The 18,548-nt window shown below is 42.4% G+C and overlaps 1 protein-coding gene across 2 annotated transcripts in view; it reads left to right on the top strand.

Annotated features, from left to right (window-relative positions):
- The first annotated feature begins 1,030 nt into the window (after window positions 1-1,030).
- LOC120719022 (polypeptide N-acetylgalactosaminyltransferase 18-like) overlaps window positions 1,031-18,548 on the top strand; it is a 178,743-nt gene continuing 161,225 nt past the window's right edge. The window contains exon 1 of one of the 2 annotated variants that reach the window (XM_040007855.1): window positions 1,031-1,782. In XM_040007855.1, the coding sequence (XP_039863789.1) occupies window positions 1,533-1,782 (250 nt within the window). In that variant the 5' untranslated portion in view covers window positions 1,031-1,532. The remainder of the gene's footprint in view (window positions 1,783-18,548) is intronic. The other variant, XM_040007856.1, reaches the window with a different exon arrangement.

Genomic DNA, 18,548 nt, shown 5'->3' with positions numbered 1-18,548 from the left:
ATTCGACTTTTAAACCCAGAGGATTTGTTCCCCTCAGTTCCAAAGATGCACACAGTGTTGTTAAAAGAAAGAGTGATGCAACACAGTGATTAAGGTTTCCTCATTGTACCGACTTTTATCATGTCGATGGCATGAAATTTTAAATCAATACAGGCTTTAAACACCTTTTAAATATTACACTGTGTTTTATTTATATTTTACACAAGGTCCTATCTAATAGAGTTATTTATTTATATTTATAGTTATATTGTGTCTTTCACATGGACATTCACAGCAAAAATGGCTAAATCAACAGTTATTCACGCTCACCGAGGAAACCCGGTGCCAGTGCCCAATCAGAACCTCTGCAATCATAAAACTGGCTAAATATGAATTGAATCTGATGATGTTCATCACGAGTATTCTAAAAAAAATAATCAAACATGTGATGGCCCAATAGCTGACGATTTGTGTTTTGATGATGCGTGCTCGCAGCTAAATATAACTCAAACTAAATGAAAACTACAGTGAAGCGTGTGAATAGTTGCTAATATTCAGGAACAGCCTCTGATAAAACAGCTGGCGTTAATGGAAAACACACGTGTGCACAAACGCACAGCGTTTACTGAAGCTTCAAATATGATCTGAACTGAACACTTCTGGTATGTTTCACCTTTAAGCTTGTGCAACACACGATAAGTTTCATATTTTTATACTTGCATTTCAAAGTTTCTCACATATATGTGTGTGTGTGTGTGTGTGTGTGTGTGTGTGTGTGTGTGTGTGTGTGTGTGTGTGTGTGTGTGTGTGTGCGTGTTCATCTATACATATATGTCTAATGCAGATGATCTTACATTAATATAAATGTGACGTGTAGTGCGAAAGATGACCTCCTACTGTGACTTGGATGATAAAAAATAATTTTCTCAGTCATGATTTTTAATAAAACAGGAGTGAAGCTCACTTCCTGCAGTCCCAGCAGAATCTGTCACCAAACTGCTCACACTTGAACCCACAGGCTCACCTGTAGACTCACCTGTAGACTCGGCGCTCGCGCACACACGCGGTATGCCGCTCCTTACTTACTCGAACCAGTTTGGTTTCCGTTACCGCGCCGCGCCGATCGTCACTGTTTGGGTCGTTGCACTTGAGCTTCCTCACATTCCTCCCCTCCGCCCTCCTCTGTGCGCTCCAGCTGTGTGTGGGGGCGGGTAGACTCCAGCAAACCCCTCCTCCTCCCCTCCTATTGGGCTGTGCAAGGGCTACGACGCGGTGGGATGGGTTGTGGGGGGTGGGTTGCTGCGTCTCACGGCTTTGCGGCTGAACTCGCCGGTAGCTTAGCGGGACACCGTGTTTTCATCTCTGGGATTAAAACCTGAAGTATCGCTCGTGCGGCAGTGGAAAGCGCTGAAAGCCTCCGGAGGATGTGGAGATGCTGATCCGGGCCCGTGAGCGCGCAAAGGCGAACTGACTCGCTCTAGTTCCGTTTGGACACATTTCTCGAGCGCGTCCTCTCCTGGCATCCACCTGCCTGCCCATGGAGGGACGTCGCGATGCTGTGCACAAGGAGAACTAAAACTTTGGTGTCGACATGCGTAATCCTGAGCGGTATGACCAACATCGTGTGCCTGCTGTACGTCGGTTGGATCACCAACTACGTGGCCAACAGCGGTCCTAAAGTTGCGGAGAGCGGCGGCGGCGGCGAGGCGGAGAGAAAGTTGGAGGAGGACAGCAAAGGTGAAACCCTGAGGATTATCGAGAGGCTGGACCGGCTGGAGAGCGTCGTCAACGAGCACATTAAAGGTCAGAGCAGCCGCCGTGGTTACGGGAAAGTTTGGAGCCTCCGGGGAAACGCCGGGGCCGGCGTCAGTGTAGGAGCAGTGCGGAGTGATAAAGCTGCGATCCCCGCACAATAATCAGTTACACGAACATTTCTGCTGTTGCTTACGAGTTTCTGTTGATGTAACCGGGGCTGAGCGACTAGTTAAAGGGTTAATCAACAGATTAGCAGCTAATGGAAATATTTGAGCCCCATTTGTCCAGCGCGTGTTTCAGATTAAAGTCACAGCTCCACCTGTGCACCGAGCCTCACGGAGACTGCTGCAGTCCATGTGATTATTTGCAACATGCAAACAGAGCCTTTTAAATGCTGTGGAAATTTTCCACTGGAATATACAATGTATCAGACCTGCTACCCAGAGCTCATTAATAAATTAGCATTGATTACTTTATTAACAAAGAAAAACAAGAAACTGTCACGTAAGCAGTAGAAAGCAGACAAATATGTAAAGTATGGAGACTGTTTTGCATACTTTAAATGCAGAAAAAGAGCTGTGGAGCAATTTAATTACGCAGGCAGGACCCACACGGCCCTTTTTCCATCTTACATTACTGCAGATCATGTTTCAGCAGCCATGTGCTCCTGGCTCTGTGGATGACTCTTGCTTTGCCATCCTGTACATCTGTGACAGGTCACCCTGTTTCTCATTGGCTGTGAAATAATTGCGGAGCCTTTTGTGACATGTTGTTTATCAGTTAAAGTTAGCCAATAAGCCCCACCTTCGCCACCACAGTGCTCTAATATTATAGTAGAGCAAGAAAACCTGGAAAATTCACATGTGAGAAATAAAGTGGAGACGTTCCTCTGCTGCTTAAAGGAGGCAAATCCATGAATTTATCCTTCTCTCACAGCTGCCTGCAGGTCTTGGAATAGCAGACTTCTACACATGTTTAACAAAACATCGAAGCACTGTGTGGCTGCAGAGGGAGCTGTGTATCAGTCCACCGGTGGTCCAAGTCAGAGCGATTACAGAACAGTAAAAGTATCACATGATTCCACAGATTCTCATAAGGTGTGAGCTCGCAGCTAAAGTGCCTCGATGTGCCTTTTTTAGGGTACAGCTGCTTGTCGCTGATGCAGAGCCCACTGAGGCTGTGGGTTTCAAAGATTTTTGTGCCTGAGTGACACAAACAGGGAGAGCTAAAACGTCAATGCACTCCTGCTCGTATTCATATCTGTGCTAAATGGTTTCTGTATTATCTGTAATGTTGCAAGTTCTTCGTCTGCCAGTTTCTGTCTGTTCTGGACTTCATGAAACACCTTAACATCCAACAAATGTTCTCACTGTTCAGATCCAGCTCTGGTGAAGGCAACCAGTCATCTCTCTGAAAGGATATTTAGATCTGGCTCCGTGTTAGCATTAGCTGACTTCTCCCGACAGATGGTGGTCGGGGTGAAGAATGCTGAAGCCATAAGTCTGTACAGTTGTGTGTTACCAAAGCATTCTTGATGTGGGACACTTGTATCTTAGAGAGAGGGTACCATAAAATAATGGTACAATGTTTTTAAATGGTGCAAAGTTGGTTACAGAGTTACACCCTTAATTTATTTTCTATGCAGTACTTTTCCCTGTTAGCTGGAATCCAGGGTGTCCAGAGAAAGAGTCGACCCACAACCTTCTTCCTGTGAGGACGCAGAGCCAACTGAATGAAATGTGTGCGAAAGCCTTTCATTTAATGTGACCTCTCCACCTGATAACCAGTGAACACGCTTAGTTTCAGAAACTAGAAGGTGTTAGCTTGCCAATTATTTGCCCTTGCAGGTACTGTGCAGTGAGGGTTTCCTTTGGGTATACCAGCAGGGTGAAAATTCCACATAAACCAGTAGATGTGCACCCTAACCCCGTACTGACCAACAACAAGAAAACCCTTTCAGCTCTGAAAAAGTTCGGTCCAGTGATTTGCTCTGGGGGATCACATGTATTTCCAAAGATGTGATTCTGTTAAGGAGCATAGTGCTTGTTATTTGTACTTGAGTCCATTCATGCTGCTAATATATGCATTTAGTGGTGTCTGAGCTGAGTAGAGCCTCAAATCCATTGATAGTTAATGTCCCACTTTAATGTACTATTTGTGTTTGCTTCATCACCCCATTTAAAGCCCTCTCTGGACAACTTTTAAAGTCCAACCTATATTCAGGAACAGATTAGTTCAGTTGTCTAAAAGCGTCATTGGTGTCAGAGCTGGATAAATGTTTCTACAGCTGTCTGAATCTGTGGACGTCTTCATTAAAAGGAGACCGTTCATTTCCAGCTCTATATTTTTATTCTAGGGATTTTATTTCTTTGTTCACAGTTGAAAATAATCCTTATTTCATGCAGGCCCTCAGCTCGTTCCTGCCTGAGAGCTGAAGCCGTCATAAACAGACGTTTCAAACAGCAGGTGTGTGTGCTCACTGATGACCAAAAAAGGATTTCTCCTGTCTTTGACATCATAAGCAGAACACTGCTTTCATATCTGCACACCTGTAAATAAAGTTGACCCTCCTCATTCACCTCGATTCGACTCTTAGAAGAAAAACAAAAGCTTAACACAAAGTTGTATCAGTGTGTTGATTCCTGACTTAGATGCATCTCCTAAAAGTATAAAGGCTTTCACTTCATTCATTGCACCTGCATGATAGGTGTGAATAAAACTGACAGAAAGGAAACTTTGCATACAGCACAGGTGTTGCACGTGGGGATACCTTTGACCAATATTCTGACCGTTTTCCTGAAGCAACATTAGTCATCGTGTTTACCGGACACATCTGTCGCCAACATGGGTGCAGTCGGGTTGGTAATTTCAGCAGGTCTTTGCGAGCCGGATGGTTATGCAGACAGGTGTGCTCTATGGGCGTCAGCGGCCGTTGCATTGTTTTCTCTTGGCCTTCGTGCATTAATTACCCTGCAGTTTGCCGTGTGTTTTCAGGCAGTTGAATGAGTTAGTGGTGTTGCTTTATGCTACAGACACAAGTCTAAAGCACTCTCTGCATATGTTCTTGGTTAACATCACTTGCCCTAAAGCTGATCCGCTTTGAGGGGTGCGTTTGCAGACTAAAGCTGTGCCAGACGTTTGGATTTTGTTATAAATCTGTCTTTAACCCGGTGTTACTCATCCAGCCTCATTCAAGACACTGCAATCCGCGCAGCGCAGGAAGCAGCCGGGACTGGCACGTGCAGCCACGTGGTCAGGTGCTGATTAAGGGAGCGCTTCAGTCGTTTTTGCTTTGCATTCTTTTGGCAGAGCATGGATTTTCAGTATCGCTCGATCGCAGTCGTTTCACTGTGGGAAGCCAAAATCGAGATCAAGATTAAACTTTGATTAATTGTGCAGCTTTAATACAGACCCAAGAGAAGAAGAAAAACGGTATCAATCTGAAGCCTGAAGCTTCTGGCTCACATGGATTACCTCGACGTGCACTGACATCATTATTTCAAATTTAAGACATGTTTAATACGAGGATGCACCGCTGGAACGGTTCATATACGACAGAAAATAAAGAAAAGAGAATAGGTTCACCCCAAAGAACTGAGTTTTCTATGTTTACTAGCAGCGAGTGAGGATTTTATCCATCCGTCCATTTTCTTCCACTTATCTGGGGCAGGGTCGTGGGGGCAACAGCCTAAGAGAAACCCAGACCTCTTTCTCGCCAGGACATGCCTGGAACAGCTCAATCAGGAGGCAGCAAGCTGAGGGGATACCTACCCGGCCCGCTGCCTCTCACCAAGAGCAACTCCAGACTGGGACAGAGTCCGTCCCCTCTCCAGGAGACTGGTTCCAGAGCCCAGGCTGTGTGTTGAGGTGAGCTAGACTATATCTAGCTGGTACCTGTTAATGTCATGCAGTAGCTCAGGCTCCTTCCCCACCAGAGAGGTTACGTTCCATGTCCCAGCCACTAGTCTCGGTAGCTGGGGATCGGTCCGCCAGGGTCTTGACACCTGGCCCAGCACACACTGCACCCGACCCCTAAGGCACCTCCTGCGGGTGGTGGGCCCACAGGAGGGTGGGCCCATGTCCCCTGGCTGGGCTGGGCCCCCAGGCGCTCGTCCTCGGGCACCCTCTCCAGGTCTGGCTCCGGGGCGGGGCGCTGGTAACCCTGTCACAGGCAGGGTGAACTGTTCCCTAGATTTCACACTCATAGAGATTTTTTTGAATTTGTGTGGTCCCTCACCCAGGACCAATTTGCTGTGGGAGACCCTACCAGCGGGCAAAAGCCATCCAACAACATCTACCCAGGATTTTATTCATTGATAAAATGATTCAGTGGTACAGACACAGAGGGCTGCTACTCCCCCTGGATACTTCACGTTTTAATTATGCTCCTCAGAGATGTGCATCAATGAGTCAACAAAAATTAAAAAGTGGGGCAAACTCTTTCCGTATCCTCTGCTAAATGGGACAGTACATGATCCAGTAACTGAGCGCGGGATTTAGGAGAAATATGCACTGCTGAGTTGATTAACACCGGAGCTCCGCTCTAATGCCAATAGTCGGCGAGAGAACGCCATTCCTTGGAAAGATAAGGGACCTAATTTATCAAACATCTCTGAGAAAGACTGTTGATCCAGGATTAATTTTGTGTTTCGGATGAGCTCGTCGAGAGCACGCTCCTAATCAGAGATGCTGAATTAATGCTGTTGAGAGGAAAAACATCATTTCTCATGCAGAGATGTATAACTGTGGTTCGTTTGTGCAGGGAAAAGATACGATTTTGCATCAGTTTTAAGAAAACTAAAGAAAAAAGTTTTTTTTGTCTTGCATTTAAAATCATGAGAATGTAAATCATGAAGTTTCTGAGAAAAGAACTACATTTTATTCAAGCAGTATTTTTATTCAGAGCCTTTTTATTATATATATAAAAATGGACATTTCATTCACCAGTGACCAGGAGAGCAGGCCTTTCATTTTATACCTCTGCTTCAAACTAACTTACATTTCTGCACATTTTAGATGGGAAATAATGCAGATTTTTACCAAAGAGCAGCTGAGAAAAGCAGTTCATTCTTTCAAGCATGACCTGCTTTTTTTTATATATGGATGGATTAAAATCTCAGGAATTGAAAGAAAGCTGGCTGTTGGGTCAGATGTGTGCTTACAACAGGGGGCAGTCTGTTTCCACTCTGGACGGGGATATTTAAAGGGGCACTGGCCCTCTGATTCAGAACCAGTTTCTCACAAGTGGGCAAAGACGAGTGAAGACGTCACGTTGTTTACTGTGGCAAAGAATTAAAAGCAAATCTGAGGAGATGCACACTTTTACACACGCCTACATATTCTGATTTAAAGCAGCATCTGTGTTTTCTAATGTGGCTCAGAGTCTTTGTGCAGAGATGTGGGTATTATTAAAGCACACTCATCATTAATGCGGAGAATGGCAGGCTGATGGTTTACTGAACTGTTCAGAAGCAGTAATAGAATCTGCACAGGCTTTAGGGTTACAGCGGGTGAGCAAACTTAGCCTCTGGAGTGCTTGGCACTCTGCTCTCCTCCACTCTGCTCAGCCCTCGGGGCCGGTGCCAGATTACATTATCAGCCAGAGGCTGATGTGTTTACGTGTTTATGCATTGTCACTGATACAAAATGACCGGACTGCAGCGCTGGCATGCAGGTTTGAGGATAATACGGTGCTCAGTATGCAGCAGAAAATATACTTCACAGGCTTGACTTTCATTGGCATTGAATTGAAAGCTGACTCAGAGGGTTTGTAAAGTTTGAATGATTGATATATGAGCATATTACTAATACTCAAAAGCACTAAGGTTCCTGTACTTCTGACATTTTTAATGGTGGTGTGAAGACTCAAAGCAGCAACTGCACATCGTGCCGTTTCAGGATCTCAGACTTGTTCTGAACTAAGACCTTAAATCATTGACTAATGGACCCCAGTGTTTTCAGCACTGTCTAATCTCATGAATCAGTACTGGAAGATCAGGCTAACTCATCAAAGAGCTCAGAGGCACTGTCTTTTAATAGCATTTAACATTCTCATGGCGTGCTCATGTTTAACCTAAAAAACCAATCAAATCAAAGTCTTCCTTTGAGTCTGAGTATGCAGTGGCCTAATTTAATGTGGTCAATTCCAGAGGTTTGTGATGTAGATGAGTAGAGCTGGGCGATATGAGATTTTTTCATATCACGATATGTTTTTCTTCCATTTCAGGCGATAACGATATCTATCACGATATAAGCCAAATAACTATATTTGTAAGATTTAAATGTGCCGTTGCTCACAAGTAAAATGTGAAATAATCAGCAGCTTGTTTTTATTTAAATATTTATTTCCCATAATAAGTTCAACAGGGTAGATGTACTTAAGGAACATGAGACTTTTTCAGATAAAGGCAAATATTGCAAACTACACAAAAGGCAGCCGCTAAAGCGTTTAAGTTTCAAAATAGAACAAACGAAACAGACTAAACTGTCAATTCCACTTAGAAACAAAATATTAATTCTAAAAATAAATCTTAGTTTGTTTTACAGAAGAACAGACAAAACTGACTAACTTTTGTCAATATCAAATAAACTGAGAACTAAAAGGAAATTCTCCATCTCTCCTTGTTGTATAGCTGAGCTTTTCAAACAGTTTTAACAGTTACTTTAGTCTGACAAAAGCCGAATGACGAATTAGCGCTTCCAGTCAGAGACTGAGGCTACGTCCACACGTACACGGGTATTTTTGAAAACAGAGATTTTCCGTTTTCGTTTTAAAAAATAATCCCGTCCACACATAAAGGGAGAAATGAAGGAAAACGCTGCTATGAACATGCCAAAGCAGCAGGTGGCGCTAGATTCCTAACCGTGCAGAAATGTTGGCCAATCAGAAGTCTAGAAGCCTCGGTGGGAAAAAGTAAACAAAGCTGGAGCATAGAAGCAGAACCGAGTCGTATGTGTGGACGGACAGTAACTGTGTGTATATGTAAGCATTTAAACACTGCAGAGAGTAGAATTAACAGTAACAGTATTGTAGAAATTCATTTCACCGAAACAATAACGTGGCGCACAGTGTGACGCATGCACCAGTTTATTGTATTTCCAGACTTGCTTTCGGCACATTTACAGTGCACGCTACTCTGTTTTTTGTCAGACTTGAAATAGCCGAAATACCTTCACACTACGGAACTTCTATGGCTCTTCCGTTCGACAATCTCTCCGGCGTTGGAACCATCATCTGTTTTCTCTCGTACTTCGGTCACGCTCGGTTGATTTTTCTGTAGTCTGCACACTCATTTCCTCCATTACCGCGCTGGCTGCTTCCCAAACAAACACACGTGCGGCTTGGCACTTGTGCTGTACGTAACAAGTCACGCGACGTGACGCTGCGGCTGTGATTGGTTCGGCTCTGCGCTACTTAATTTGGATTGGCTGACCTTTTTTTTTTTTTTTTTTTTTTTTTTAAAAGAGGACAAGAGCAGCGAGGTCTATCGCGATAGCTTAATTTCTCTATCGAGTAAAAGTTATATCGCGATACATATCGTTATCGTTCTATCGCCCAGCTCTATAGATGAGTTAAGGACAAGTATGTTAAAGAAGCTCAACTAAAGTTTTATCAAATACACAATCCTGAGTCACATGAACCAAAAACAACACCTCAGATAAAACCTGTTTGAATCCAGGAAGCACTGCGTCTCAGAGTCATTGGAAAGTTATTAGCCCATTGAATGGTTGTCATCTGTCCAGTCAATATAATCATTCATAAACAAATATCGATAGCTTCCCCTCCCTGAGCCTGGTTCTGCTGGAGGTTTCTTCCTGTTAAAAGGGAGTTTTTCCTCCCCACTGTCACAGACTGTTTCCTCATAGGGATCTTCAGTTTGTTGGGCTTTTCTCTCCAGTATTGTAGATCTTTACCTTATGATATTGAGTGTTTTGACCTTAGTTGGGAAATAAGATTATATAAATGGAACTGAACTGAATTAAAATGCAAATAAAAATCCACAGGTGGATACTGAAGTCAGGGGACACAGCCCCCAAACATGTCGAGCTGTAGCTGTCAGCTGTCTGCTAGGCCTCAACTCCACAAATTCAAGTGACTGACGCAGGTGACTCAGCTGGGTTTGTGGTCTTGGGACCTCTCGGAGCATTTTTAATGGAAATTGAATTTATCTTCCAGTGGTGTTGAATTTGCCGGTTGGAAAATCTTATCACTCCACTGGAAGTTGCCAATAGTCCTCTCAGCTTCTAGCTAACCTCACACGCTTGGCCATTGTTGGCAAGTTTGACTCCAGCTCAGGGCCTAATATCTGTTGGCTACAATACATGCTAGGCATGTGCTGGTAGCCAACAGATATCTCCAATTTAGCCACCGATATGGTAGCAAGAAGCATATTTAGTGATACTAGGATAGAAGAAAAGGGTGTTCATTCACAGAAGCAGCCAGTTGGTCAGACTAGAATTATTTAGGAGAGTCAGGAAGACGTTTATCTTTGTTTCACGCAGGATCACATTTATGTAGCACATCAGTCTCACACTCTGCTGTCAGTCTCCTGGAAAAGGTCACAAAGATTTTCTCTGACAGTTTTTTTTCTTTCCTTCTTGAACATCTTTTCATTTTTGACACATTTGACCTTCCTCCAATTTTCACATTCAACATTGTTTTTTTCTTCTTCTCTGGTCTGGGATAAATTTCCTTTTAGTCAAAACTTCATCCAACTATGGTTTCATTAAGATCATAAAAAGACACTTTATAATTTCATCTTCTGTAAGAGCTCTGCTTTTATTATTGACTAGTTCTAAAATTAAGTAGAAACTCCAAAGCTGATTTCTTTTTCTTTATTTTCTTTTATTTGGGCGATATTGTTTCATCTATCTTTATGCAGCTGATTAAATTTGGTAACAGTTGATGATTTAGTTGGCTGAAAGGTGAGATGATGTATAGTATTTAACAGTTTATATGAAGTAAAAGCGTAGGTTAGATAATCCCAAGATCTTTAACATTATGTTGTTGTTTTATATACTCACAGATGTCTTTCTGGACCACGTAATGCTGAACCCTGCTGGGCTCCAAAAAGAAAACCACGTCTCAGTTTTAGGCTGGATTTCCGTTTTAGTGAGCTAAGCAGAAATGAGATATCCCGACTCTGCCGGAGCATATCAGGTGATCCCTCTGGCTGTTGCCATGTTGCGTGGCAGGCTTTGCAGAGGCACAGGTTAAGCAATGAAGAGATTCAGGTCAGCAAGCAGTGTGTGGCTTAACACATTTGTTTACAACCATCCATTTCTGCACCGTGGAGCTGGTGTTAAGTGAGCTATGCATGAGTGTAATTATGGAGACGTAATATGTGTTCTTGGCCACTGTTACTACTTTTTTTGGTCTTATGTCTGCTCACACGTGACGTTTTGATTCGTGCTCTGCATTGTCTGTTTCCACCCTGCCAACAGACTTATTTTTAGGAGTTTCTTTATGAGTCAATGCAAGCTGATCCATGTTGACAGTGTTCAGAAGAGGAGGAGGGTGGACTTCTGAGGCTGTGTGTGTGTGTGTGTGTGTGTGTGTGTGTGCGCGCATGTCTCAGTGCAAGTCGGGCGTCTTCTTGTCATCAGAGGTGCGTGGCATTGGTGTGAGATCTGATGCAGGTGTCAGCGCTTGTGCATTGTTGCATGAAGAAGAGCATCAGCGTACCATCCTGTCCTCAGTCGGTTCTGGCTGTCATGACACTGCAACACTGGGAGGTGCGCTGGGAAGTGTGTAGACAGAAATCAGTTTTTGGATCTCTTTTTTTCCCTCATGGTCGTGCTCCAAGATGCCCGAGGATAACGCGGAATGATGCTACTGAGCGGAAGAGCAAAGAGAAGAAACTCCTTCGCCTCCCTGGAGAGGTTACTTTCTTTCCTGTGAATGTTAAAGAGCTGCAGGTTCCTCGCTCTCACACGTCTAAAATTCAAAGGGAAGGTGCTAGGCCAGGTGTGATAGTTTTGCAATGACTTAACCTTTAAGTCCTTCTATGATTGGTCAGATGCAGGAGGGCGATACAACTCCACGAGTGCCACTTTCTTTGAATAAAAGCCAGCAGAGTTTGTAGCTCTGCCTCCCTGCGCTTGCACTGCCCTGAGCCCCACCGCAGCGAGCACATTATTGAGTTACGCTGTGACTGGGCGCAGATCTCTGAGGCGGGATCTGACCTGCGTACAAAAATGATATTTCCTGCTGGACACAATCTGATTAAATATAATTACTAAACTGTTTCATAACCTCTTCCACCAAATTGTGTTATGTGCTAAGTAGCCTCAGGAACCAGAAGGCGCTTTATTTTTATTTTTTTTTGTACTGTGCTTTCTCTTCTTTGGTGTCATGAAGGGTCATTCCATATAAACTCAGCCAATATTCCACTTTTCCACTCAGAATCAACTCTTGCTCTCTCTCTATTTTTATTTATTTATTTATTTTTTATTTTTGAGGAAAAACCTGCCGAACCTGATGTGCACTTGGATTCAGCAGGTCCCTGAAGCCAAAGCATTGTTGTTGTATAGAAAATGTCTGGATCACTGTGTCTTTTCTCATATCTTCTCACATCAGATTAGTCTATTAAAAATAATTTCCCCTTCGAGGTGTAAAACCACAGCGCACGATGATTAGTAGCATAGCAAGACTTTATAACTGACAGATTCCAGCTGTGCAACTGTAATTAGATTTTTTTATATCTAAAAATGCATTTAGACATTTATACTGTGACGGTGTACAATCTAAGCTGACAATGGCGAAATTTAGGGATTTAAGACCAATTCACAGCACGTCTGCTGCAGAATCCAACGCTGCATACTTTCTGGCCCAGGATTTTATTTTCCAGTGGATTCTGCATTCAAAGACAGCAAAAAGATGAAGGTGAAAATAAATACAATCTGCTGTGTGTGCAATCTAATGATTGCATATATTGCTTTTTAGGTGGGCAACAAAATTTACTGTGTAAAAATGGAGATGCTGAAAATCCCCATTCGTTAGATTTTATTACTAGATCGTTCCCAGCGCTTACAGTGGTGGTTGGTCTCATGTCTCTTTGTCTCTTTCCTGTATCACTGCCACATCGAGCATCGTCTCTTTTCATTCATGTGCTGCTGTGTCGGCATAACACAAACCCAAGGCTGACTGACCGAAAGCCGCCGCTTTAACGTCTCGATGAAATCGATGACGGCTTTGAGATTTTCCACCTTTTATGTTGGAGCTGTGGTTTAACTGGACAAAACAAAGTATTTACATATATCTGCTTGGACTCTGAAAACTACTGGAGAGTATATTTACAATGTTTTAATTGCTTTATATGCAGAGTACACGATCACTGTGTAGCTTTAGAAACCAGATCCTTTGTGATTGCTTTGTCATTTCCAGGCTACTGAAGAACATTTAGGCACACCAAACTCTTATCATTCAGAAAGACTTTTGAAATAATATTAATTTGAACACATTATAGAAGCTCCGTGGGGTCGTTGTTTACACATCCGCCTAGCAAGGGAAAGGACCTGTTTCATCCTCAGTCAAACATGTGGAGCTACTCACTGTGGCGAGCAATAAGGCAGTAGCTTCTGTTTGTTTTAACACATGTTAATAGAAATAAAATTCCATTATTCACTGGACACGATACAATCAAACAGGAGTGTGAAAACGTGAACCAAACAACGAGCATTATAAAAATATCGGATGGACACATTTTAATTTAATTGTATTGATTCTCGTGCAGTTTGGACGAAGTGTCTGACTGTTCTACACACACACACACACACACACACACACACACACACACACACACACACACACACACACCTTATAGACGTCTCCTTCGCAAAACAGTAGCACAGTAATCAGCTGCCACAGGTTAAGGGGACACCTCCAAATTGTAGCTAAAAATCTGTGCTGGGTTCCACTTTTAAAGAAGGGGCACTGCACTCGCACACAAAGGAAATGATTATAAACGCGACGTTCATCAAGTTTAACTGGCTGCCATTGATTAGTGCTCTTTAACTACAGCCTAGCATCACTTCAGCCATGTGTAATCTGAGGTAGTAGATTAATAGAGCGAGGGAGAGCGTCCTGCATGGGTCAGTGTTTGTTTTAATTTTACTGACCCTCTATGCAGTCATGGTAAAAAGAAAGTACACCCTACTGCAGCTCTATGGGTTTATATATCAGGTCATAATAAAATAATCTGGTCCTTTTGAAGGGTTTAAAACTAGTCTAATGCAATCTAAGATGATTAAGTGCATGCCATTATTTATTTATTTATTTAACAAGACCATAAAAGAAAAACCTTAAATGTATTTATCTGGATGCAGAAGCAGTGAAACTAAGTACATCCTACTACTTCCCCAAGAATCAACAGGGTCAGCAAGAGCTAGGAGCTGCTTATCACAGTCGCTTGATTAACTGATCATCAGCAGGTGTGAGTGTACATGAGCAGCTCTGTAAAAGCGGAGGCTGTGGCAGTTTGCAGGTGTGCAGCATGAAGGTGCCCATTAACACAACGCCAGGGAGGAAAAAGACGATCATCTCAGAGAAGCAGTTGTTGCCATCAGCCTGGGAGGGTTGTTGGAAGTGACTGATGAGGTCACACTGAAAATGAATACTTGAAGCTACTCAATCATGAAGTGTACTTAGTTTTTCACACGCTGTATCTGTTTTAACGGCTTAGATTTGACTGAATAAATGACACAATGTCATATATGATATGTTGTTCTTCTGAGGTTGGATTTAAATAAGTTTAGAACCTGGCAAGCATCAGAGGATGTATATTTTTATGACATCATGACATGTAAAACCTTAGAGGTGAAAGAACGCGTGCTTTCCTCCTCACCTGACTGTATGTTGGTAAAAAAGAACGATCAAAAAGAGAAAAGTTCATGATCTTTACTGACACACTGTGATATCTGATGCTTGGTTGCAATTTCAGAACAACCTGTCAGCAATAGTGCAGACATACACAGAGGATTTATAGCAAATGCATACATACATTTAAAACAGTACCCCAGCAAACAGACAGGCATGCATGTCTCAGATCAGCACATCACACTGAATAATGGAACAGTCGGATGTGAGCATTAGCTGAGTGAGAGTTGGGGATGTGCTATATGAACACGATGCAGGCTGGATTAAACTTCTCTTCACATCAGTATCACAAACGTCACGCTGAGAGTTTTATTACTGCAGCGCTGTCACAAAGTCATTATTGGCTTAAAAAAGGTTTTCCAATATGGCATCACAACTACAAGAAGCACGCTAATACAGTGAGAGAACTGGATTTTCAGGAGTCGATTTGAAGAGTGGACAGGTCAACAGTCTGCTGCAGCCTGTTATTGTTTGCAGCAGCAAACAATAACTGTTGTTGTTGTTGCTTTTCCACAAATACAAACTGTTCAGCAAACAAGGCCATGATTAGTTAACAGTTTATCTGCAGTTGTTCAGCTGGTAGCCGTTTGTCCCTGAATCATCTACACTCTCTGTGTCGCCCTCAGATCCAGAGAGTATCTGAATGCCACACAGTGAGACTTACAGCAGGATCGCTCTCCTGCTCTGAGTGAGGCAGACAGTACACAGCAAATTCAAAAGTGTTAAATGTTTTGGTGTTAATAGTCTTCTTGCAAAAGTAGAGTTAATTTTACTCTAAGCAGAGTCACATTCTTTTAATGTAACTCTGAGGTGTAAAATGATAGTAGTTAAAATCGAGTGTTAAAAATGAGTGTTTCTCTGTCAAATCTGGAGGTGTTACAATGGAAACATTAACTCTTGACCTCTTAACTCTGAACTCCTAGAGGGGCTATGACACCAACAGAGTAAATTCACAGACTCCGCCCCTAGCACGGCTCCAATCGAAGCTGAAGTGAAGCCGTTTCAGAACATTTTGCTCTACATATTTGAGTTGTTTGCCATGCTTGGTAAGTCATTTTTTCAAAGATTGTTTCAATTATTATTATGAGCTTTTACTTCTGTGGCTCTTTGGAGTTGAGACAAAGCTGTGTGAAAGGCATTAGCCATGTTGCTCGGTGATAGCATAATATTCTGTTTTAGCTAGCTGAAAGGTATTGTTTGCGGGCAAATACCACAGCCTTGAAAAAAAGCTTGCATGTGAATTTTCAGTCAAACTTTTGGTCAAATACGCCTAAAACAATGTCTAGAATGTGAAATGTTGGTATAATGGTGCTACTTGAAGCCTGAAAACGATCGCCCATAAAAAAAAAAAAACGAGCAAACAGCAGTAGCTGACGTCCTGACTGGATTCTACGTTAGCATAGATCCCTCCAGAGTTTTGTGCACACGGTTTAGGTAAAAATGAAAAAGGTTGAGGTTTTACATTTAGTTCAGTATTACCTGTTGCCTGTGTCTTTGTCTTTTGGGAAAATACTTTACACAAGTAATGGCTCAAAAAGGATTCCTTTTTTTTTTACTGTGCTGCAATTGTTTACTGGATTATTTGTGCCATTAATTAGTGTCAACTAATTTTTATTCAATCTCCGCACAGGATATGCTTGTGAAGATGGAATATGGGGGAGAGCAGAAGTGCGTTGAAGTTCCACAAAGGGATGAATGAAGGACATGCATATTGTATTGAAGAAATAAGTGATGAGAATGCTGTTATTTGCATTTACCAGCTCACCTATGTCAGACCTTTTGATAAACAAAATTCTAATGAAAGTGAGAACATGTATACTGTTACATCTTTCAGAAAATGTTTTGAAATTGTGGTGCACAGTTCAGAATAAATGTTTTTCAAAAACCATTGCATCTTTTTAGTAAATGTTTATTTCCAAAAGAAAATTCTAGAAGTTCAGAACAGTAAAATTCCCGCTTTTTAGAATGAATTAGAAGATAACTCTTACGCAGTTAAACTAAAATACTCTTTGAGAGTTAATATATAAACTCTTAACACCAAGTGTTAAATTATCAACTCCAGACAGATTTGGTGTTTAACACTAAATCAGAGTTAACGTACCAACTCTCCAAAAAGAGTTAAATTAACACTCTCTGGTGTGGACCCATATAGACACTTTAATAGTGTTGAAATCAAATCCGACAGTGTTAATTTGGACATGCTGGATTTGCTGTGTAACGCTGCCCGCTCCCACCACCACCAAAAACAGAAACGGAGACAATGCACTATTGATTTTCACAATCAGATATTTTAAATTATTATATAATCACATTTGGCGTATTTGTTGACAGCTCCATATCTAAACCGTGACGAAGCAGCTCTGTTGACTTTGTGCAGGTGGTTTTCTCCAGAGACGGGGCTCCGAACAGTTAGCACCTCGCTGAAATGAAACACATTTGGCTGAACGATGTGTGGGATGTGAGGATGAGATCGGAGCAGCCGAATGTTCTTTTAAAAATTTGATGTCATGCCGTCGCAGAAGGCAGCTCACACAAGGATGAGACAGACAATGAGTAGAGTGTTTGTGCAGGGAGCCTTGACAGCACTGAAGCTCACTTCTTGTGTCTTGAGACATTTATAAACACCCAACGCGATCACTATGAAAAGTCTGTGAAGTTTTCCTTATTTTGAAAAGACAAAGACTTTCCCAAACTGCTTGCATCCCCGTCATTGAAAAAAATCTTTAATTATAAGGATTTAAGCACATACAGAAAAAACACAACAATAGTGCCATAGTTGGCTTTGCAGCGTTTGATCTCGGATAGTAAGTGATCTGAAGCTTATCAGTAGGAGCCATGCTATCAGCCTCTCGGCATTTTGGCTCCGCAGACACATTTTGTTCCCTCGTACGAAGATGATTTTGGTGAAATATACTTTATTTTTATGCCCAAATGGTTTGCGGATGCAGCTGAAATAGCACTGATATGAAGCATCACTTATTAGTTACAACAACGTGTCATTTGCTGCCCTCACTTAACGTTCACGCTGCATCAAAGCCCATTTCAGGCAACAGAAGTCCAGGAAGAGCTTCGAGTCTTAAAAGTTAATTTGCCAGCTCTGGCTCTGGTGCACACCTGCAACTTAACCATGATCACGCTGTGTCAAAAGCTGTCGAAATCCACATTCATCCCTCTCGCTTGGTTGGTCACAGCTGCTCTCTGTGACCGAGCAAAAGTTTTATGCCCGCTGGGAAGAAGTCTGTCTGCAATAAAGGTGTAATGCTAGATTCACTGCTGGTTCGCCAATACAAAGCTATCAGATGTTCAGGTTGAATTAAAGAGCAGCTTATTGCCCGATTTTTACCTTGAACATGTCAGCTTTACATACCGAATAAGACCTGAACTTGAGATCGCTGCAGAGCTAATCAATGATGACATGCACTGGTTCGCATGTAGCACTTTTCTGCTCGAGTGCTCGAAGCGCTTTTTACAAGATTCCCCATTTACACAAGCGCCTAAGTGCTTTTTATCTAAATGAGCACATCAGGGAGGTTCAGCGTCTCGATCAAGGAGGCAGACGACCAGTCTTCCAGTTAGTAGATGACCTACTCTGCTTCCTGAGCTACAACCACCCAATATGTAGTCATACTGTGGTGGCCTTTCTAATATTTTGGCATCAGATTATTCACTTAAATTCAGCTTTATTTATATAGCTTTATATTGTAAGATAAAGACCCTACGCTAATACAGAGAAACCCCAACAATCAGACGACCCTGTTATGAGTAAACACTCGGCGACAGCGGGAAGGAAAAACTCCTTTTTAACAGGAAGAAACCTCCAGCAGAACAAGTCTCAGGGAGGGGCGGGGCCATCCGCTGCGACTGGTTAGCAAGCTGCATCCATAAACTGTACAGGTGCATTACACAGACACAGATATCTGCTAATTAACCTCCTAAA

This window comes from Simochromis diagramma, unplaced genomic scaffold, assembly GCF_900408965.1.
Source record: "Simochromis diagramma unplaced genomic scaffold, fSimDia1.1 OVJJ01000545.1, whole genome shotgun sequence".
Lineage (NCBI taxonomy): Eukaryota > Metazoa > Chordata > Actinopteri > Cichliformes > Cichlidae > Simochromis > Simochromis diagramma.
This window is presented reverse-complemented; position numbering and strand designations above follow the sequence as displayed.